Here is a 24325-nt window from a genome sequence, read left to right as displayed (position 1 = left end):
TTACAATTCGAGGCAAGGACTCTCTTCTGTTCGTTTCGTTTCTGTAAAAATGGAACATTGCAGAAAACATCCAAGCCAAATCTTGAGGTTAGACCTGTTTCAATAAGAAATAAGTACCAACCTGACCTGATGACCACTGGAGGCATGAAGGCATGGCACCCTTACTCTCCCAGTTGTCACTGATCCCTTCCAGCCCCAAAGATGTGAATGAAACAGTACATACAAGCCTGTATGACAGCTTCAGATAGAAACATAATGGCAGATAAAGGCCAAATGGCCCATCTTGTCTGCCCATCCACAGTAACCAATATTAGAGAATGACACGGTGGCAAAATTCATCACCGTTCCTGTCCCCGTGGATAACCGCGGGAAATAATCCCATGTCATGTTTTAGTGTCTATTTCAACCTCGGTCCTTCTACACCAGCATTTTTCAAAGCAAAGCTTGCGGGTCAGTGGTTGTGCCCAATTATATTCTGATTCTTCCCTCTCTCCTTAAAGAATGACATGAAGATGGTTTCCCGCAGTTATCCATGGGGACGGGAACGGTGATGAATTTTGTCACCGCGTCATTCTCTAACCATTATCTTTTCCTCTTTCTAAAAGATCCCACATGCCTATCCCATACTCACTTGAATTCAGACACAGTCTCTGTCTCTACCATGTTCCATGCATCTACCAGTGGTCAGTGTAGTGGACTGCAGAGAAGGCGACCTAGGCCCATATCCCACTCTAACTAGTACACTTGAGGTAGGAAGTGAGTCCTCTAAAACCCACCATAAACCTACTGTATTGACATATAGGTGACATCTGCAGGCATAAGGACTATTGGGAGGTATACAGTTGGGTACAGATGGTTTTGAGTGAGTTTTGGAGGGCTCACCATACAATGTAAGGAGGTTATGGTGAGATGTGTACGTGGAACATTTTATGTGAAATTCACTGCAGTGCCCCCTAGGGCGCCCCACTGCTGTCGGGATGTCTGCGTGGCCAGTCAACTAAGAATGCTGGCCCCTTAAACATCACAATAGATGATCTTTGTGTCTTTTTCATTTGAACATTTTTTTCAAAAATAGTTTCCAAAAGATAGATGCACTGAAGACAAACACAGGGGAGAGTGTGGCACAGTGGTTAATGCTACAGCTGCAGCACCCTGAGGTTGTGGGTTCAAACCCACGCTGCTCCTTGTGACCCTGGGCAAGTCACTTAATCCTAAAAATACCTCTCTTGTTACACTCTCAATTCTTATATATGGAAACAGTGGTGAATGCTTTCTGATTAAACTTATCTCCAGTGATTAAAACAGAGGTTAACCAGATTTTATAAGGGGTAGGATTTGAGGCTCCTACCCCTTATAAAATCTGGTTAACCTCTGTTTTAATCACCAGAGATAAGTTTAATCAGAAAGCATTCACCACTGTTTCCATATATAAGAAGAATTGAGAGTGTAACAAGAGAGGTATTTTTGGGAATATTAAGATTAATCTCTCTTTATCCTATATATATTTTTGCAAGTCACTTAATCCCCAATTGCCCCAGGTACATTAGATAGATTGTGAGCCCACCGGGACAGACGGGGAAAAATGCTTGAGTACTTGAATAAATTAATGTAAACCGTTCTGAGCTCCCTTGGGAAAACGGTATAGAAAAATGAAAAAATAAATAAATAAACATTTATGAAATGGTCATTTATGAAATTAAAAAAAAAATAGATTGGGAGTTTGTGGGGCAGAGGTTAGAGCTACAACCTGTAGGGGTATTTCCGTATTCACACCTGAAGGTTAGGCCTCTATGATGTCACCAAGCCTGAACCATCGTCTCAAGAAATCTTTCTGCTGAACAAGAAATCTTTCCAGCATGAATTGCAAGAAGAAAGAAGTACACAGCTTTGCTGTTTCTGCCTGATGCATTATAGGTATGTACCAGAATGTTATACTATGCAAGGACATCTATCTGTGCCTTCATAATGGGACTGTGTGAGTCTTGGAGAAGTTATCTGTTCTTATCTGTCTAACGGCCCTGGGTCTACCAGCCTATATGATACTTTCCACAGAAAGGCTATTCATCCAAGTTCTGTTTCTGGATTGGTCCGAGGAAGTCATCTGATGAGATCCAAGTGAGAAGTTGGTGCTAATTAATTAGTTAGTCTGTGTTAAGGTGCGGGGGAGCTCACATCTTCCCACAGGTGTTCTGCATGTAACCTTTTTTTAAAATAATTAGACCTGTAAGTTACCTCGTGTGACTCTCTGCCTAAGAGAGAGAAATTCGGACTTTTAAACAGCTCTGAATTCAGCACTAAAAGGGAACTTGTTTGCTGATGAATTATAGCCTCACCCAGGACTGACCAACACGTGTACCTTTAACAAGGATTTTCCTGCTTCGCCTACAGCTAACAAGAAAAGTTTCCATTTCACCTCATTTGTGCTGGAGGCCAGCTTACGGGTGAGAATACGGAATTTACTGTCTTTTAGTTTGGGAATTAGATAAGGATCCAATTGTGATAAAGGACAAGGTTCGTAAAGCTCCATTGGTGATAATATAATCATTTGCTAATCAGGGATTATATTATTATAAGGAATTGTTTAGTGTGGGTGTAACCAGTATTATTAATTAGTTTCTAACAATTATTTTGTGATAATTATGTTCTGAGTTTCATTTATGTAATCAGATATTTTGTGATCAATATTTAGATATTGCAACTGGCTTGTGAATTATATTTTTTTCTATTTTCATAATAAAAGTATTTCTCATTAGCCTGGGTCTTGTGTCGTATAAATAGACCAAGAAATTTGGACCTGGATAAGAGTTTATGGTTTTCCCTAGACAACATTATCAGAGATGTAATTTTTATGTAACTGATTACAATCTACCATAAATCTTCCAACAAACCTTAGCACCCTGAGGTTGTGGGTTCAAATTCCTCACTGCTCCTTGTCATTCTGGACAAGTCATTTAATCCCCTCATTGCCCCAGGTACACTAGGTAGAGTTTGAGCCCACCGAGACAGATAGGAAAATATGATAAAGTACCTGAATGTAAACCACTTGGGATATAAGTGGTATATAAATAGATATTTTCTTGTTTTGAAAATGACCATTTGCTGCTGGAATTTTGGACATTTTCTGCAAAAGTTTAAACTCAAATTTAGATGTCATATCAACAATGCCCCTCTACATTACCTCTGTATAGTCTTTTGGGCACCTCTGTAAAGTCATAGGCACCCTGTTGTGAAATGATCTCTTTTATCATCATTTCATAGATAACATTTAATTTTCTTTGTTCTTGTTTCTGATTGGCTAATATTCCATCTCCCTTGCAGAATGTACACTGATCCAGCTTTAATGTGTGAATCTATTCTGAACTTTTTTTAAAAAAAAATTGAATGCTGAAGTAAAAAAAAAAAAAATAAAAGCCCTCGTTTCACAGAAAATACCACACACAAACTATTTAACCTTATTTTATTAACATACATAGCAAATAAAACATTCAGTTTGTGTAACAAATTTTGGAGTGGAAAGTGAACAGCATCAAGGAATGGAAAAAAAAAAAATAGGAGACTTTGGTTATGTAAATGCAATATTAAATAAAATATGTAAACCAAACTAGAGCGGACAAAAGCTCGAATATGAATTGAAAATTTAAGGACCTCTTTTACTAAGCCATTTAGCGTGGGACACTGCGGTAACTGCCCCCAAGCCTATAAGGATTTAAAGGCCTTCATGGCCGTTGCCGTACGGCTCTGTATAAGGGGTGGGGGTAAATGTTTCTAAAATGATATATTCTTGAACTTTCACACAAGGATGAAAAACTGCTTAGAAAACTTACCCCACGTTTTACAAAACCATAGCACAGTTTTTAACGGCCGGCTGCTGCGGTAACAGCTCTGATGCTCATAGAACGAGCGTCGGAGTTGTTAGCGCTGTGGCCAGCACTATAAACCACGCTATGGTTTTGTAAAAGGGGGAGATTAGGCATGAGTCAACAATTTTAAGCAGCTGAAGACAATTTGTTCATTCATGTTCGCTCTCTCTTTCTTTTTCGTTGTAGTTGCTATTTTGCCTGGGCTTCTTTTGTTGATTTATCTTTTAATTTATCTTTTTTAATCATACTTTGTTTTTTTTGGTTTGCTTGTTCCCCCCCCCCCCTGAAATTTAGGCATCAGATTACCTGGCTCTCAGGACTTTTTCAGTTCTGCTTTCATTAAACACTTAGGCCCATATTTTATAAACAGCGACTTACCGGCGCCTAAGTTAAGAGCAAAATGCCATTTAAAATACCTTTTAAAACAAATTTCAAGGTGCCTAAAAAAAAAAAACCACTGCCAGAATCGCTCCTACATAAGCACTTTATGGTGCCTAATGCCACTGTAGGAGTGGCAAATGCCAAAAGTGGCATTATGCGCTGTAAAGCACCTACGTATTGGCGATTCATGTCAAAGGTAGGTACCGGAAATGTAAGTCTTGAAAACTCTGGCCTACATTTTTTGGCGCCTACCTTTCCCGAAGGTGTGAGACTCTGAATGGTGCCATTGCGTGCTTTGACACATGACTGGTGGCTGCTTTTAAGGTGGAAACCGAAAATGGCGCCATTTAGAGAATCTGGGCCTTGGGGGGTCAATATTCAAAATGATTTATCTTGGCAGGGGATACTCCTGCCCAGTTATATTGCTCAGACTGCACAGTGCTGCTGAATAGAGAATGACACGGGGACAAATTTTTCCCCGTCCCCAAGGGAACTCATTTTCCCATCCCGGCGAGTTCTTTTCCTGTCTCTGCCGCATTTCTGCAAGCTCCGTCCTCATCTGCACAAGGCTCAAACACTTTAAAATCATAAGTAGCAACATTCTAGAGCTCAGATGGTGATGTCATAATGCCTCATTCCACCAATGCATAAGCTCCGTCCTCATCTGCACAAGGCTCAAACACTTTAAAATCACAAGTGTTCAAGGCTTGTGCAGTTAAGGCAGAGCATACAGCAAAATTCACGGGGACGGGACGGGGAAATTGAGTTCCTTTGGGGACAGGGAAAAATTTGTCCCTGTGTCATTCTCCATTGCTGAATATTAGCTCCAACTGCTATTGTTAGTGCAGGGGCAATCTGTGATGCTGATGTTATATTGGTGAAACATAGGGTTACCAGACGTCCGGGAAAACCCGGACATGGCCTCTTTTTAGAGGACTGTCCAGGTGCTTAGAGGGATTTCCAAAACCCAGCAGTTTGTCCTGGTTTTGAAAATCCTGAGCATAGAGGCCGTGTCTGGAAGCCTTTGCTGTGATGGTGTCAAACGTAGGCGTACATACATGTGACATCATTGCATCGGTGTCCGTGCATGTGCGAAGGCTTCCAAATGCAGCCTACAAGCTCGAGGTTTTTTTTGGGGGGAGGTGCGGGGCTGGAGGTGGAACGGGGCGGGGCTGGGGGCAGATTTCAAAGAGGAAATCTGGCAACCCTAGTGAACCTTACACCAGTTAGTAATTATTGCCCCTGATGCAACCCCTCAGACAAAATATGGCCATATTGGACATGTGTATGTAATATCCGAATTGTGACGTGAATGAAGACCACACTTTGATAAGGCCGATCCACTCTTCAAGGCAAATTCTTTGCCTTGGTGCCTTATTTGCATAAATACCAGTCGTAACTTTGCTCAGCTAGCTAGGCGGTTAAGGCATTGCATGTTGGCCATATCTGGAAAACTCTGGGTACTACCAAAAAACCCAGATATTCACTGCTGATGCCTGGATAAGGCTCTGCTGTGAATACCTAGGTCTGATTTAGTCAGTAGCAGTTAGGGTTTATAGAAACACTGACCACTTTTGGCTGAACATTGACCCCTTGATTAATATCTACAATAGACATAAATCTGCAACAAGTACTATAAACATATTTTTATGAACAAATCAAATATCCCCTAACCCTGCTTAACCTAAAAATCAAACAACATAACACATAAGCACATTTATATAAATAAGTCAGTTAAATTTCACAGGAACATCTAACAAGTAGGCAACAACAGCATTCTCACTGAAAATAAAAACTGTACATAACCAGTCTTTGTTATGTTTCTTAAAACATTGTCCTTCATTATAGAAGAGAGGCAAGCGGGAGACTGTGTTAGCTCGAGTGGAAACTTGATGACTCTGACTCTGTAGAAACTGAGGACAGCCCACCTCGCTTTTTTGACAACATCTTGAGGCTCGATCCTCTGCTGACTGCGGTCAAAGCATTTCGGGCCGACATCTTGAACTTGGCACCAAGAAACGCATACAGAATTGGGTTAAGACAGCAATGGAAGAAAGCTATGGCTTCTGTAATGGAGATCCACTTATGTACGTTGTCCTCTAAGCTGCAGCTAGGCTTGATCACTCTAAGCAGCATCAATGTCTCCATGCCAAGACCAAGATAGTATGGCAGTAAGCAGGCAAAGAAGGTGAGGATAAGGATGACCGTGGTCTTCAAAGCTTTGCGTTTCAGGTGCCCTTTGGAGTTTGACAACTTGGAAATAATAATACAATAACAGGTCAAGATTATGAGCCCTGGAAGGATGAGGCCCATTATGATCTGCAGAACTCTCAAACCAATTAGCCACTTCACAGGGTCCTCAGGATAGATGTGGTTACAGACATAGCTTCCTTCTTCTTCGCTAACAGTGGAAAAAAAGAAATCGGGTACTGTCAGAAGAACAGCTGGAAGCCACACACCCGCATACACCACTCTTTCCACCAACAACTTTCTTGCTCCCTGGCTGTTGGTAGCATGGACAATAGCCAGGTAACGATCTATGCTTATAAATGCCAAAATCAAGACACTGCTGTACAGATTGACAGTGTAAATAACATTAATTGCTTTACATAGAAAATCTTTGAAGTACCAGCCCACTGCTGCCTCAACAGACCAGAACGGTAGGGTGAAGACAAAGAGGAGATCAGCCACTGAGAGATGCAACCTGTACTTGTCCGTCATGGTCCTTGACTTTTTTTGGTAACCCATGACTATGACAACCAATCCATTGCCAATTATTCCAATCACGAAGATAATGGAAAAGATGGTTGGTAGAAAGATCCGATTGAAATTGGTATTTTCCTGTCTGTCGCATGGCTCAATTAAGTCATCCAAGTCCCCAGATCCAATGTCGTCTGTATTGTTCTCTAAGGAAGTCTGAAAGAAATGCAGAACAAAAGGTTAAAGGATCTTTTTTTTTTAAAAAAAAACAACAGATTTGGTTTTATTGAACCTATCTGTATTTGCCTTTGGAGAAGCATCATCAATTCTGTAAAATAGTTCTCCTAATAGCTTAACACCATCTGTAAGACTAGATACTAGAAGCAAAACTAACAGAACTGAGGAATGAATGGAAAAAGCATGGAAGATGCTCAGCAGTGGAGAAGAGAAAGAAACCCTGAGTGTCTATAGCATAGTGGGAAATCCCTGTTGCTGGGTCAAATAGATGAATGCAATAAAGGACTTGTGGCTTATTGGAGGAAGAGAGGCCAATCGGTCCTATGCTGGGGAGGGGTGTGATGTCTGCTGCCAACAGGGCCTGGGCACACTGTAGCAGTAGCAGCTTAGATAGGTGCAAGAGTATTGCTACCATTGACCAAACCTGGTAAAATGTCCGGGGCTGCCTAAATGGTAGGGACCACCTAAAATTTCACCTTCCCTTCTTTTCTTCTTCAGCCTCCTCTCCTGTGCTTGAGTCTGATGCCTTTCCATCTACTTCCCCCTTCCCTGCTCCTGCAAATGCTGTTGCAGGTTGTGGCGGGGGCAGTGCTGAAAGCTGCTCTTTGTTTGGCAAAGCCTTTTCTCTGCCACATTCTGCCCACAGGATGTGGCAGAGGCAGAACATACAGAGGAAAAACTCCACTGGAGAAAGAGCAGTTTTCAACACTGCCTCTGCCGTAATCTGCTGCAGTGTTTGCAGGAGTGGGAAGGAGCTAGACAGATGTTGGACCTGCATGGGGGGTGCTGGAGAAAGAACTGCTTTCAGCTGTAATCCGCAGCAGCATTTGAAGAAGTGAGGAGGAGATAGATGATGGACCTGCATGAGGGGATGTTGAACCCACATGAGAGAAGGGGGTGGGAAGGGGAGAGATACCAGACAGGGGAAGAAGGCGAGAGATGCTGAACTTTGGGATAAGAGCAGAAGAATGAGAGAGAGAGAGACCTGGACCAAAGGAGCGAGGGTAAGGAGGGAGCAGATGCTGGACCTGGAGGATATGAACTGATGAGAGGGGGGAGGGAGGGGGAGAGGGATAAGAGAGAGATCTAGACCAAAGGGGAGGGGGAATAGAGAGAGAAAAAGAGAGAGACTAGACCAGTAGAGAGATGCTGGACCAACAGAGGGAGGGAGAGATGCTAAAATACAGAGGGTGGATATAGGAGGAAGGGAAGAGATAGGAAAGAAGCTGTACATGGGGAGGGACAGAGACTCAAAAGAAAAGCTAGTTCTGGAAGGAGCACAGGAACAGAGACACAGAGAAGAGACTCTGGACAGGAGGTCCATAAGAAAGATGGATGTCAAAAGAAAAGGAGACCCTGAAGAGATTAAGAAAAAGACAGCAAACCAGAAAAGGACACCAAAAGGACCAAAGCAATGCTGAGACAACAAAAGCTAGAAAAAATTAATATTAATAAATTCAGAAAAATATACTTTGGGGAATGTGCATCCTCCCTCTTCTCCCTCACTATCTTGGGAGTGCTGGTGTTACAAGGAGGCCCTTCTCAATTCTTCTGCCCAGGGCCCAGTCAGTTTTAGCAGGAGAGTGCCTAAAAGGATAGGAAGAATGTGGGATAGGTCAGGGATTTAGAGAGATGGGTAAGTAAGGAGGAAGGGTTCCTAGAGAGAAAGAGAGTGAGTGAAAGGAAAAAGCAAGCAAGCAAAAGGTAATAATAGAAGAAAAAAAAAAATACTAAGCCAAAATAGAAAAAAAAAGTCTCCCTAAAGGTTTTTGGCTGCTTTTTATATGGACCCTTTAGTCCTTAACTGCTTCCAACCGTTAATGTTTTGGGGCTTGATTTTATAACAATGTGCCTATGTTTGATGTACAAAACAATACCTTTTTTTAAGAGGACAACATTGGCCCCTTTGTAATATAAGCTCCTAGATTCACTGCCAATAATGCACAGACTGTCACACAGATTTATACCTGCTCTAAAGAAGGTACAAATTTAGGTATGCATGCTTGGCGTGTATTTTTTTATTTTTCTGGGATTTATTACTTGCCTTTTTCATGAAGAGATTCTCTCGAAGTGGTTTCCAGTACACTGAATAGTAATCGGGTACTAATACGCACCTACATCACAGATCTAACCCACCTACACTTTACTCAAACTATGCCCCTGGAATAACCTACAGGCAGATCACATAAAAGTCGGTGCATACATTCCATAGGTATATAGTTGCACAGTTTTATAAAACTTTTTTTTCTGCATACATAAGAGGCTTTTACAAAATGACTCCCTTTATGTCTACCTTCACCCAAAAGTATAGAACTGTGCATTGGTGCCCTTTGTCTGCTTACTTTGGGAAGAGGTGGGGGTGGCGGAACAAAGGATAAGGAAGTCAGATGGATGGAGATAACTTCAGCATTAGTACAGACAACATTTGGGGGAGAGGGTAAGTACCCCCCTCCCATACCCACCACACCCAGATATCAGATCGAGAAACACTGCAGGATCATTGTTGTAAAATGTGGAACCAGCTGAGCTGCTGTGGGAAGGTTGGGAACCATGAAAGTCAAATTCCCAACTGAATGAGACTGTTTCCCTCTTATCTGGGTATACAGCACCAGTCTGAAGGAAATCTATTGTTCAATTATAGAAACAGAGAAACATAGTATATGATGGCAGAAAAAGACCAATATGGCCCATCTGGTCTGTTCATTAAGGTGGAATAAAGTTATGACCATGTAGCCTACTATGCTTTTTTTTACAGCTATAACTTGCCCCATGCAGATTATTCTCCTCTACTTAGGGTTATAACCGTCGCTGCCTGCAGATTTTCTTCCTCTATGCCTTTATTTAGGGTTATAACCGTCGCTGCCTGCAGATTTTCTTCCTCTATGCCTTTATTTAGGGTTATAACTGTCGCTCCATGCAGGTTTCCCGCCTCTGCGCCTTCGTTTAGGGTTATAACCATTGCACCATGCAGGTTTACCGCCTCTACGCCTTTGTTTAGGGTAATAACCGTCGCACCATGCAGGTTCCCCACCTCTACACCTTTGTTTAGGTTATAACCGTCGCACCATGCAAGTTTCCCGCCTCTACGCCTTTGTTTAGGGTTATAACCGTCGCTCCATGCAGGTTTCCCGCCTCTATGACTTTGTTTAGGGTTATAACCATCGCTCCATGCAGGTTTCCCATCTCTACGCCTTTGTTTAGGGTTATAACCGTCGCTCCATGCAGGTTTCCTGTCTCTACGCTTTTGTTTAGGGTTATAACCGTCGCTGCCTGCAGATTTTCTTCCTCTATGCCTTTATTTAGGGTTATAACTGTCGCTCCATGCAGGTTTCCCGCCTCTGCGCCTTCGTTTAGGGTTATAACCATCGCACCATGCAGGTTTACCGCCTCTACGCCTTTGTTTAGGGTAATAACCGTCGCACCATGCAGGTTCCCCACCTCTACACCTTTGTTTAGGTTATAACCGTCGCTCCATGCAAGTTTCCCGCCTCTACGCCTTTGTTTAGGGTTATAACCGTCGCTCCATGCAGGTTTCCCGCCTCTATGACTTTGTTTAGGGTTATAACCATCGCTCCATGCAGGTTTCCCATCTCTACGCCTTTGTTTAGGGTTATAACCGTCACTCCATGCAGGTTTCCTGTCTCTACGCTTTTGTTTAGGGTTATAACCGTCGCTGCATGCAGGTTTCCCGTCTCTACTCCTTTGTTTAGGGTTATAACCATCACTCCATGCAGGTTTCCCGCCTCTACACCTTTGTTGAGGGTTATAACTGTCGCACCATGCAGGTTTCCCGCCTCTACGCCTTTGTTTAGAGTTATAACCGTCACTCCATGCAGGTTCCCCTCTCTACGTCTTTGTTTAGGGTTATAACCATCACTCCATGCAGGTTTCCCGCCTCTACACCTTTGTTGAGGGTTATAACTGTCGCACCATGCAGGTTTCCCCTCTCTATGTCTTTGTTTAGGGTTATAACCGTCGCTCGATGCAGGTTTCCCCTCTCTATGTCTTTGTTTAGGGTTATAACCGTCGCTCCTTGCAGGTTTCTCTCCTTTTATGGTTTTGTGCCGATTGCCCTCCTCTGTGCCTATATTTAGAGTTACAAGTTCTGTCCCATGCAGATTTCCCCTGTCTTTGCCATTCTTTAGAGTTGTAACTGCAGCTCTGTGCCGGTTCCCACCTCTATGCCTTTGTTTAAGGTTATTCTTTCGCTCCATGGAAGTTTTCCTGCCAGTCTTCTTTGGTTAGGGTTGCGAATGTTGTTGTATGGAGGTTCCCCTCGTCCTTTGTTTAGGATTCTAACTGTAAATCACCTCCTCCCCCATGACTATTTTGAAGTCATTTAAAGTTTTGCTCTAAGCAGAAATGCTTTGTACTTTGATTCCAGTAGTCAACGTTTCCTCAGAACCGAGTAGGCGACTGCTACCCACGTTGCAACTGCCATGTGTGCTGCAGCCTTCAAGCAGTTTGAACTGTGCAAGATGGGCAGGTAGGTGAGTTTGCAGGAGTCTTGTGAGATCTGTCTTTCCCCACATAATTGATGGCAGGAATAATCAGGCACAGACTGGAGAGAACATTGCCATAGTGCAGGTCCTAAGATTACATCAAAAGAACATAAGAGTTGCTAAACTGGGACAGAACTGAAGGTCCATCAAACACAGTATCCTGTTTCCAACAGTGGCCAACCCAGGTCCCAAGCACCTGTCAGAAATCCAAAGAGCAGCAACATTCTAGAGCTGAGATTGTGATGTCATAATGCTTCATTCCACCAATGCCTAAGAGCCAAACTCATCAGTGATGCCACAATGGCTTTATTATCCTATACTCGACTCACATAAGAACTGCCATACAGGGACAGCCTGAAGGTCCATCAAGCCCAGTATCCTGTTTCCAACAGTGGCCAACCCTAGTCACAAGTACCTTGCAAATACCAAAGAATAAAACTGATTTATTCTGCTTATCTTAGGAATAAGCAGTGGATTTCCCCAAGTCCATCTTAATAATGGCTTATGGGCTTTTCTTTTAGGAAGTTATCCAAACCTTTTTTATACCTTCTCCTTTAGCAAAGAACTAGCAAGCATAGCAGGATTCAACAAGATCAGACAATGGGAAATAGATCTACCTTTTGGGATCTGCCAAGTATTTGTGACATGTTTATGTTTGTGACCTGGACTATCCATTATTGGAGACAGGATATTGGGCTTAATGAACCTCAGGTGGACTTTTCTTTTGTTCTTATGTACATATGCTGGCAAGGACGAGGGTTATCTGCTTCAAGTGGAAATGCTAACATCCCATTTTATTCTAAGTAGCAAGTTCAGCCCAGCTTGAGATCTCTTTCCTTCTGCTGACCTGTAGCATATCATGGTGTGTCTCATATCCCATATCAGGCTGTCTCTCTCCTGCTGCTCATGTGGTCTAGGAAAGACAACAGGAGAGGAGGAAGGAGAGTTTACAACGAGGAAAATTAGACGGATGGAGGAATGGCAGCAGGTGAAGTAAGCTGGAGAGAAAGGAGGGACGATGAAGGGAAGAAGACAAGACTTAAGATATATTATTAAAGAGAATGAAGACCAGGTGAGTGAAGGGAATGAGTGATAAAAAGGGAGGAATGGGCAGATATAGAGGAAAGAAAAGAGGGAACTAAATATACAGTAAGAGTGAAAAGAGGCGGCAGAAAAAAGGGAGGAGATACCTGCTTTATTCGAGAGATAGAGAATGGGAGACATAAGGAGGCCTGAAGGACAAAGAAAATTGAACAAAATATATCCGAAGCAAGCAACGAAGATCAGAAAGATTTTTTTTTTAGGAAAAATTTTTTTTAAATGTAAGTTTTTCGGTCAAAACAGATATTTTTGTGCTCATCAAAGCAAAGCTTATGGAAATGTATGCAAATATAGGGGTCCTTTTCTTAAGGGCATCCATTCTATGGGCGCCTTAGCATTTAGCACGTGCTAAATCGGTTAGCCCACCTTAATAAAAGGACCTCATAGTGCTGAATTTTAAAACACATGCAATAGAATGCTTGTATTCTACTACGGACTGCCCTAAGAAAGTGGGGGCTATGATCCCACTGCTGCTCTTCTCCAGTTCTGAATGGTGCCTCAGCTATGTTGCAATGCTGTCTATTCTTGGCTCCCAACTAGGAAATGTTTATTATTACCATTTGTATAGTGCTATAAGGAATACACAGCACTGTACAGAAACGAAGAGAGAGCTCCTTACAATCTAATCAAGATAAAGACACACACACTCAAAACAAAACTAAGATGGTCTGAGCCCAAATGGTAAGATCACGATGGCAAAGATCTCAAATTAGGGCTGTAGCTACGATTAATTGTGCATGGGAAAACTTATCATTGGCTAAATAATTATGCAATGCACCTTTTGCAGAATCTGCTGGGGCAGGGGGAGGAGAAGGTTATTGGCTGAAACCAGAAAACATATGGGGTAATTCTATAAGACGGTGCCTAGTTTTTAAATGCACACAGCACACATAAATGTTGGTATTCTAGCCATTTGCTCATGAATATGGCAACAAGTAAATGACGACTAAAGAATGACACGGGGACAAATTTCCCTCGTCCCCGCAGGAACTCAATTTCCCCCGTCCCCGTGAGTTTTATCGCTGTCTCTGCCCCATTTCTGTAAGCTCTGCCTTAACCGCACAAGCCTCGAACACTTATGATTTTAAAGGGTTTAAGGTTTGCACAGATGAGGACAGAGCTTGTGGGAATGGGGCAGGGACAGGAAAATAACTTGTTGGGACGGGAAAATGAGTTCCCGCGGGGATGAGGAAAAATTTGTCCCCGTGTCATTCCCTACTTGGGAGAACAGTATAGAAAATTGAATAAATAAATAAAGCAGTGTGAAAAGTTTCAGCCTCTGATAACCAGACCAGAGCTGGTATTGTGACATCATAATGCCTCATTCCACCAATGCCTAAGAGCCAAGCTCATCCGTGATGTCACAATGGCTTGATTGTCCTTACTTGGCTCACTTTTGCTACATTTTAATTTATAGAGTGGTGCAATTTAGAGAATGACAAGGTGACAAATTTTTCTCCGTCCCTGCAGGAACTCAATTTACCTATCCATGAGGTTTTTTGCTGTCTCCGTTCCTCCCCCATTCCTGTAAGCTCTGCCTTAACTGCACAAGCCTCGAACACTTATGATTTTAAAGTGTTTGAGGCTTGTGCAGATGAGGACAGAGCTTGTGGGAACGGGGCAGGGACAGGAAAAGAACTCACGTGGACGGGATGGGAAAATGAGTTCCAGTGAGGACGGGGAAAAATTTGTCCCCGTGTCATTCTCTAGTCGTTCAATACCGACCAGTATAAATGTACAGGAGTGACTTGCTTAATCCGCACTTTCACTGTGGGCAGTCACATGGGCAGAGTTTAGGTGGAGTGTGGCAGCGCAAGCAAGTACTTGTGTGGATTATTGAATACTAGAATCTTCCTGTGTTCTTGCTTGGCCATTTACACCAGCTATGAAGAAATGCAGGTGCCTAGAATTTTATAAAGAAAAATAGGTGCCTACTTTTTTTTTTTAGGAACTAGGTGGAGTTTTGCTGCCTTCAATTACAGATACCTTCTTGTTATAAAATTACCCTGTCTGGGCCTGATTCTATAAACAGCGCCTGTAACCCATTCTGAGCTCTTTGGGGGGATAGAAAATGAATTAAATAAATAAACGCCATTGAGCGCAATGACCTCCGATGATATTTTGCTTTGTACACCACTTTGGTCTGCTAGTTAGTAAAGGCGGTTAATTAAGTGTTAATAGTTAAATGAATAAATAAAATAAATTATCCACTAGGTGCTGTTTATAGAATCACACCTAGTGGTGCCTAAGCGGTCTTAGGCACTGGTAGGCGTTGAAACCTTAGGCGCACTCCTGTTTAGGCCTGGGTGTTCTTAGTCTAAATGAGTGCACCTAAGTTAGACACCTACTATCGCCTAAGTCAAACCACATTCAAAATCTGCCCTGAATTTGCCCCTAACCATGCCTACTTGCTGATAGGCACTTCGGAGTAGACGCCTACCTCAAAGTGGTAGGCGCCTATTGAGTTAGGTGCCTACTAGCTAATTAACCCCCTCCCCGTTTTACGTTGGGATTTTTTTATCGATGGTCGTGGCAGTATTAGCTCTGACAGTTATAGGAATTCTATGAGCGTTGGAGCTAGTACCACCGCGTCTGGTGATATAAAGGCCTAACGCGACTTCATAAAAAAAGGGGGGGATAATTTTTAAAAATTGTTTTAAATTCTTTTTTAAAGGTGCTAAGCGGCGCCTAATTTCAGGTATCTTTTATAGAATCATAAGAACATAAGAATAGCCTTACTGGGTCAGACCAATGGCCCATTTCACCCAGTGGGCAATCCTGGTCACTAGTACTTGGTAAAACCTAAAGAGTAGCAACATGCCATGCTACCGATTCAGGGCAAGCAGTGGCTTCCCCCATGTCTGTCTCAATAACAACAGACTGTAGACTTTTCCTCCAGGAACTTGTCCAAACCCTTCTTAAAACCAGCTGCGCTATCCACTCTTACCACAACCTCTGGCAATGCGTTCCAGAGCTTAACTATTCTCTGAGTGAAAAAATATTTCCTCCTATTGGTTTTAAAAGTATTTCCCTGTAACCTCATCGAGTGTCCCCTTTGCCTTAATGCCAAAGCTGTGAAGAAATTCTGGAGCCAGTTTGCAGTTCTTTAGTTTCATGGGCTCTATTATCCTATATCCCAACTGTAAGAAATCCTAGGATCACATCAAACGCATTCTGAAGCACATTCTGCCAGTTCCACTGTAAACAGGGAAAAGTCAAACTTTAGTTCCCAAATATCATTGACAGTGAATTAAAGGTTTACTTATTCTCAGTTGTGTGATGCATTCAATTTTTTTTTTTCATTTGGCTTTTGATTTGGAGCTTGATTAGGGATCTATTTTGGACTGAAATATAATTTTTAGTGTTAGTTTACATGTGCAGAGCTGAGTGTGTGGAAAAAGTTTTAGATAGATTTGAAAGGAGGCATGTAAAAGAAACAGAGAAAGTCTAGAATACTAGTTTCCAACTCAGTCCTTGGGGACTACTTGGTCAGTTGCATACATTTTCTGCATTATATGCAACTATGCCCTATGCATATTCATTGTGGGTGTCCTGAAATCTGATTGGCCAGGTAGCCCCTGAGGACTGGGTTGAAAACCACTGGTCTAGAAGACAATGGGACCTTTCCCAGAACATTGTCATCATTATCTACTGATATAATACTTAAAATAGATATAATACTTGAAATAAAAGTTTGCTGGTGGTTTGCAAACATTTTCAACTGCAATGTGTCCTACATTTGTGATCATCTCTGGGAAAAAGTGACTAAACTCACTAAAAACGAAAAACATGAGGTTTTAATGAATTCTGGTTCAGCAAACAATTTGTAAGAGAATAGTCCAAACCCCAATCTTTTCATGTGAAAAAATGAAAAAGTTCCAGAAGTTCAAACAGAACTTTTTCAGAATTTTATTGACTCGTGACATGAAAAATTGGCCATTCTTTGGGATTCACTTTAGCCAACTTTTCTCAGAGATGGTCACATTATATTTAGAACTTTTAGGTGGGTTTAAAAAAAAAACCAAAACAACCAACAACACAAAAAAACAGATGAGAGTATGAGAGGCCCAAAAATAAAATGATACTGAGACTATCAGAATTCTTACAACAAATGCTCATTTTATAACACAGGAGCTCAGGAGCCAAGGACTGAACTACTGAGGCGACCAAAAATTAACAGCCTGTTTTACAAAGCCGCGCGGCAACAGCCCCGAAGCCCTTTAAATCTCTATGCGCTTCGGGGCCGTTACCGCGCAGCAGCCGCTAGTGCGGCTTTGTAAAACAGGCCCTAAGTTAAGCTTGATTAAAGAGAGGTCTTGTCAAGCAGTTAGTAGGTAGGAGTGGAATTGTAGCCCTAGTGGCTAATAACCAAGGAAACCCAGTTCAAATCCCAGTGCTGTTTCTTGAGACCTTGGGCAAATCGCTTAACCCTTTGTTGCCTTGGATACAAACTTAGGTTATAAGCCTGACAGGGAAATTGTACCCACATGTAACATCTTGAGGTTCTACTAAAAAAGAACCCTGTGCGAATTAAATTCAAAAGGTAAAGGATGGGAGTTTATTTTAGTAAAAGGATTCTAACAGAGAGAAAATCTGAAATCCATAGGTAAACTGGGTAGTACCATTGATTTATTGTTCTGAGTGTTAGGTCTTCCCACAATAAGATTCCTTCCAGTTCTGGCACAAGCAAGAATAAGATCAAGCAGCTGTAGATATAAGGTAACCACTCCCACAGCCTTCTACTGAGTAATCTTATCTAAGACAAAAGCAAACACAAGAAGGGTGGGGTGAGGCTCCAGTCAGGAGATTAACTGCCCCTCTGAAGCCCTGGAAAGACCTCTAGTACCCTCAAATATTACCACAAGCAGCAATCATTGCTATTCTACTACTGCTCATCATTTCTATACCACTGTTAGATGTATGCGGTGCTAAAAGAGAGAATCCCTGCTCAGTAGAGCTTACAATCTAATTAAAACAGACAAAGAAGACAGACAGGGGTTAGGGAATTTCTTACAGAGGGAATATTACAGACACCCACTTTACAAGTGCTTTTCTCTGCCTAGAATGTGGGAAGAGCATGGAAAAACATGCTGGACCACACTTTCTGATGAACTCAGAGCAGGTATCAGGAAATCGCTAACCGTTATGCCACTCGGGCATGAACACACAGTTTGCTGGTAGGCGGTTGCACTGCGCTTGCGAAACTCGCTTGCTGCCGAATGCAAAAGGAAAACCACAAAACCAAAGTACCCTTTTTCAGTGACCCTCATCTTTTCAATTTTCTTTTTAAAAACTGTTCCCCGAGCATTTGTGGCATTTTCACAAATGAATCAGTGCAGTGTGTCCAACCACCACTAGTAAAAGCCAAAGGAAGCAGGCAGAGGACTCGCAGAACATCTGATCATTACCACATGAGGCTCACACTTCACTTAGGGCCCCTTTTAGGAAGCCAAAGTCGTGAATACAGGTGCGGCAAATGCAACACAGCCCGTTCAATTCCTAAAAGAGACCCTTAAGTTTGTTGTAAAAACAGATGAGCAGAAGCCCTGAATGCACCCCTTCCAAATAGGTCCTGCAATCAATACATATGTAGAAAAGAAATACAGACTTAGCTTTCATCCAGTATACTTTCTCAAGTCAAGGTTTATTTTTTTTCCATGTTATAAAAATAATGCAAATATTGTTTGCTGCGGTTATTATTTACCCAATGAAGGTATATTGCCCTTGCGTTGTTTTCTCTTGTGCTCAGGTTTGAGGTAGGGATGGCAGCCAGAACATTTTTATTTCGGGCCGTTTCCAGGCATGTTCATTTGAAACATTTTCGTTTGGCCAATTTTTTTTTTTTTAATCACGAAAGCGAAGTCGTTGGGCGCGCTCTTTTGGAAACAGTGCGTGCTATGCCCCCCCGGCGCAACGGTTCACGCACGCATGATACTTTGTGCGTATGCAATGGCCACCTTCTTTGCAAATAATGGGGGTCTTTTACTAAGGCGTGCTAGCCGATTTAGCACGCGCTCAATGCAAATGCGTCCATAGAATATAATGGGTGCGTTAACATTCAGCGTGTGCTAAATCGGCTAGCATGCCTTAGTAAAAGACCCCCAATGTGCACTTTTTCAAAAGAGAGTGCACTGCTGTTGGTGAACAAAAAAAACCCACATTTTCATGGGTTTTTTTCCCCTGCTTGTTTTCGTTTGATAACAGGATACAACCTCATGAGATGTCGACATTTCGTTGCAAACAAATACCCATCCCTAGTTTAAAGAAAGGTTTGGTCAATTTCCTGGAGGAAAAGTCCAAAGTCTGTTATCGAGATAGACATGGGGGGGAGGGGGGGAAGCCACTACTTGCGTGGATCGGTGGCATGGAATGTTGCTACTTTTTTTTGGGGGGGAGGGGGTTTTGTCAGGTGCTGGTGACCTAGATTGGCCGCCGTGACGACGGACTGCTGGTCTGCCCAAGTAGGGCTAAGTCTTTTGTTCTCAAAACACTTTGTACCAACAGGAATAACATGAAAACAATTGTGTGCACTCAATCACACATTGCCAGCTCAGTGATTTGATTTTCCCCGGGCTCCAATGAGAATACATTGAGAGCAAAGTGGACTGAGGAACTGTTTTTACAGACAGTCCTTTTCTTGAAAAATAAAAGAGAACTTTCCTAACACTGCAAACCTTATTCTTAAAGCAAAGGTTGCATGTCCCAAAAGGACAGTTCTCTTAGGACAGGCTCTAGACAGCATTAAAAAGATAACCTGTCGAATTCTGCAATCAGAACAGGGCGAGAACCACTGAGCAGACACTTAAGGGAGAAATGATCAACCTGGGCTGCTGTTAAAATGCGTCGTCCCAACTCGTACTACTTTAGCGCAAGGTCCCATTTTATTCAACGAGACCTGGTTATTAGTAAAATAACACGTCCTGACGGTAGCCCATGTTGATAACTTCCCCCTAAGTTACTCTGGGAACTGTGAGGAACCCCAGCCCGGTCCGTGGCCTCTGCAGTAGCTATTCTCAGCTCCTGGAAGCAGAAATGTAAGATTCACGACACAGGTGGCTGAACATCAAAATTTACATATTGCCATCATTTGGGTAAACTGACAGAATTTGGATAATCTAAGAAACAAGGCTTTTAAAAGCCCTTGGAAAGGTACCTTCAAGGCTAAGCACGATATTTCCTCTAAATTGAAGGCCCCTATTGCAAAAGAACAAAGTTTTATTTTTTTTTTGCTTACCGTTTCAATTTCCACAGCAAATGTGCTAGCCATCGCTTGCCAGTGTGTGAGGCTTCAGCCTGACAGTTAGAAAGCGTCTGTTTCAAGCTGGACAGGAGTGGTGCTGGAGCTCAGCTTCTGAATGAACTCCTCTGCTAGCTAAGAAAAACAGCACACACACACAAAAAAAAGCGACCCCCGGACTAAAACAAAAATGCTGTTAAATGTTGGAGAAACGATTGGCCATGCTTTCCATCTCTGCAGATGAAAGGAGGAAAAGAGAGGGAATGTGGAAGGGCTCACAGGCGGGGAGACCTCCAGTCCTTTTCCTTTCTCTGCTTGAATGATCTTTTCTGAGTTCCTACTGATTGAATTATTCTAAAGCAAAGCCACAAACAGAGAGTGGGGAGGGGCTGGGGGGATGTGATGTGAGACTGGGCTATGGCAGCTCAGAAGTCACAATCACTTTTTTTTTTTTTTTCATATGGTTCCATAAATAAACATGAAGCAGAATTAGCATCAGATATTGTCTCCCTTCCCCACTTCCCACAAAATTAAAGACTTGTAATTTACCCCTCCTGCCACTGCTTATCATTTCCATGGTGCTAGCACACACGTACACAAGAACACAGGCAAAAACACACAAAATAGACTGCATAAGAACAATGGTCCATCGAGCCCAGTATCCTGTCTTCACAGTGGCCAATCCAGGTCACAAGTACCTGGCAAAAACCCAGAGTAGCAACATTCCATACTACCAATCCAGGGGCACGATTCACTAACCTGCCTGATTGGGCCCAATCCGGGCAGGTCCGACCAATTCATAAAACAAAAATATGCAGATGGGGATGATCGGAGGAACGCCCCCATCTGCCTGTGTGGATTGCGCATGCGCGATCCGCACGCATTTACAGACCATAGGAGCAGCGATATTTTTTTAAAAACTTTTTTAAACTTTGGGCGGCAGGACTTTGGGGAGACTGAACCAAACGCCGCCACTTCCACTGACCCCAACCTGCGTGGCTCCCGGAAAGCTCTTGCCAGCTGCTGCCCTCACTAATAATAAAAAGATAAATGGAGCCCTTGGTTTTAACCATGCGCTTGCACTGCGGGGAAGGGTGGGAGAGTCCAGGCAGGCATGGCAGTTTGGGACAGGCAGCAGTTCGGGCAGGCAGGAGAAGAGCATGGAAAGACGAGCAGCAGGAGATAAGAAGCAGGGCAGCATTCGGGGCGAGCAGGCAGGAGAGATTGCAGGGAAGAGAGCAGGGCTTCCAGTCGGAAAGACGTTTTCGACTGGTCCCCAACAGTCGCTTCTTCAGGTGATCGGCCAGCCCAGTCGGATCAGAAATTTGGTGTCTTGAATCACATCACTGTCCAATTTGCATGCATTTCACCTCATTTACATGCACGGATTAGAAGTGGATCTCAGGAGAGGTAAGTGAATCAGGCCGGATGGAAATTTGATAGTAAAGGGGTTGCAAACCAATCGGTACATGATCAGTTTGCTTAGTGAATCTAGTCCCAAGTCAAGCAGTGGCTTCCCCCATGTCTGCCTCAATAGCAGAGAGAGATTTTAAAATTGGAGCCAGAGATTGAGGTTTTTAGAGCACCAGGGGGTTGATGCAGATTGCAGAGATGTGCTTTGCAGGCTGAGTGTGTGGCTTCTACAGCTAGATTAGCGAGAAAATATTCCACAGTGATGCAGTAAACGAATGAGATGCAAATCCAAAGCAAACAGAACTTGTGCGCTAATCAAGGAAAGCCTGCCAGACCCATACACACAAAACGCAGCTTCACTGTATGCGTGCTCAAAGTAAACGAAAGCGACAGCACGCTTCTGTGCATGAACCAGAATGCTATTTTGGGTATAAATATTAGCATCACAAAACTTTCTTGCACATCAAATTTTTATGCGCTGAACAACATGTGCTAGTTCTCACATTTTCTTTCGACACGCGCTGGGTGAAACTGCTGTTATCAACATGCATAGGGTTACCAGATTTTACTTTAGTTACACCCATCCCTGCCCCGTTAAGCCCCAGTCCCACCCCCAATCCCACCTTAGCCTCGCCCCAGTCCCCCTCTTCGCCCCGCTGCCTTCCCCCCTGCCCAACTCGATTTTGAGGAAGCTTTTCAAAACGCAGACAAAGTGCCGGGTTTTGAAAAGCCGTCCGGACTAGTGCTGCCCGATTCACGATTCGAATTGGTTCACCGATTCGAATCAGGTGAATCGATTCGAATCGGTTCATTTTTGTAAAAAAACGAACTTACCGATTCATCCCGATTAAAGTTCATTCTTTTTTCACTGCCGGCCGCTGGACTCATTCCCATCTAATGTAACTTCCGGTTTTGCAAAACCGGAAGTTACATCAGAAGAAACAAAAGGACGTGGGAGTGTCGAGGGGGCGCGAGCAGACCTCGTGCAGCGGACCAGTCGGAAGCAAAGGGTATTTTTTGGCTGTCTCCGCATTTCTCCTCTCTTCCCTGCTATTTCACATCCAGTCGAGTAAGTAACTGAACCGGCAGGGAGGGCTGAGAATCGGCAGGGGGTGCTCTGAATCGGCAGGGGGGCTGAGAATCAGCAGGGGGTGCTCAGAATCGGCAGGGGGGACTGAGAATCGGCAGGGGGTGCTCAGAATCGGCAGGGGGGGCTGAGAATCGGCAGGGGGTGCTCAGAATCGGCAGGGGGGCTGAGAATCAGCAGGGAGTGCTCAGAATCGGCAGGGGGGCTGGTGAGTCTTGGGGGCTGGAGATGGAAGCTGAAATCGGCAGGGGGGCTGGGGAGGGGAGCTCAGAATCGGCAGGGGGGTTGGGGATGGAAGCTCAGAATCGGCAGGGGGGCTGGGGATGGAAGCTGGGAATCGGCAGGGGGGCTGTGGATGGAAGCTGAGAATTTTTGATATGATAGTGCCTTGGTTAAATAAAATGTTTAAACTTAAAAAGCTGCGTCATTAACAGTGAATCGAATCGAAATATTTTTCTCTGCAGCACTAGTCCGGACCCCCAGATTATTAATTTTGAATTTTGAACTTGTGCAATTTGGCACGTTTGACTTCCCAGTGGCAATAAAGACAATACAGGAAGTTTTCTGCTCGAAAAGAAAGGCATGTCCGGGGAAATCCAGAAGTCTGGTAATCCTAATCATGCACAACTGTTGCTTCTGTTCTGTCTTTTAAAGTTGCAGGTATATATGGTTTACTCTGGCGGAATTCTGCGCAAGGAAATCCAAATTCTGCGCACAAAATTTGCAAAATCTTTATCTTTACTGATTATTATCCAGAATGCCAGTGCAATTCAGTATTTTCATTGAGGCCCTCTTTTACGAAGTTGATTGCCATGGTAGTCTGTGGTGATCACACCGAAACCCATTGGGAATTAACGGGCTTCGTTGCCACACAGCAGCCGCTAGTGTGGCTTTGTAAAACGGGAGAAAACAAAGTGCCTTCAATTTTTTCTCATTTACCTCCTCCCCCCCTTTTACAAAAGCACTCAAGAGGTTTTTAGCGCTGGCCGACGTGCAGAATGCTCTGCGCTGCTCCAATGGTCATAGAGTTCCTATGAGCGTCTGAGCAGCGTAGAGCATTCAGCGCGCCGGCCAGCGCTAAAAACCTCTCGATAAACTCATCATCCCCTATTTCTCTTCCCGGACCCTTAGATCGGCTGATCAGAATTTCTACTACACTAGAAATACTAATTTTTCTGTTGTAGCTCCAACTTTATGGAACGCCACCTCAACTCTGCCACGAAAACTCACTCGACAAATTCAAGACTAAACTAAAAACGTTCTTATTCCAAGACGCATACAATAGCGTCTAAATATTTCCTTTTCCAACAGCATAGCAGTTTATTAAACGAACCGCTTTTAAGATGCGATCCCCTTTCCTGGTGTTCTATTCCTCCCCCCCCTTACCCTTAATTAATTTGTTTTAACAATGCAATTCTTAACTTTCCTCCCTCTTTACCCTCCAACTCATATTTGTATTCGTAATCTGTCTATTTAATGTTCACATGCTCCTCCCACCCCCTTTCTAAAATTTTATTTTAACATTTTTTTAGCTTTGTAAACCGGCCAGGTGCACGTCGATGGTCGGTATATTAAAATTGAATTAAACTTGAACTTCAACTCTTGAGCAGTTTTGCAGACGCAAGCAGTGGGCCAGAGAAGCTACTTACCCTGGCGAAGATTTAAAGAGGTTTTGGGGGGCCAGATAGGAGGGTGTGGGAGAGCACCACTGCCCCAGGCGCCTCCTACCCTCGTTACGCCACTTGCTACCCCCTCTTCATCCTATCCTTCCTGAGCCAACATCTCTCTCACCCCTGTCCCCCTGAGC

The 24325-nt window shown here is 43.3% G+C and overlaps 1 protein-coding gene across 1 annotated transcript; it reads right to left on the bottom strand.

Annotated features, from left to right (window-relative positions):
* Positions 1 to 5872: 5872 nt before the first annotated feature.
* Positions 5873 to 20335, bottom strand: LOC117361035 (C-X-C chemokine receptor type 4-B-like). The gene is made up of 2 exons (XM_033945818.1): positions 20016 to 20335; positions 5873 to 7157 (listed from the first exon to the last, which is right to left on the bottom strand). Exons 1-2 carry the CDS (start codon positions 20046 to 20048, stop codon positions 6114 to 6116), a joined length of 1077 nt encoding a protein of 358 aa, XP_033801709.1. The 5' UTR covers positions 20049 to 20335; the 3' UTR covers positions 5873 to 6113.
* Positions 20336 to 24325: the final 3990 nt, after the last annotated feature.

The sequence above is a fragment of the Geotrypetes seraphini genome, chromosome 5 (assembly GCF_902459505.1).
Source record: "Geotrypetes seraphini chromosome 5, aGeoSer1.1, whole genome shotgun sequence".
NCBI classification, from domain to species: Eukaryota; Metazoa; Chordata; class Amphibia; order Gymnophiona; family Dermophiidae; genus Geotrypetes; species Geotrypetes seraphini.
Note: the sequence above shows the minus strand (reverse complement) of the source record. Positions and strands in the feature narration are given on the sequence as shown.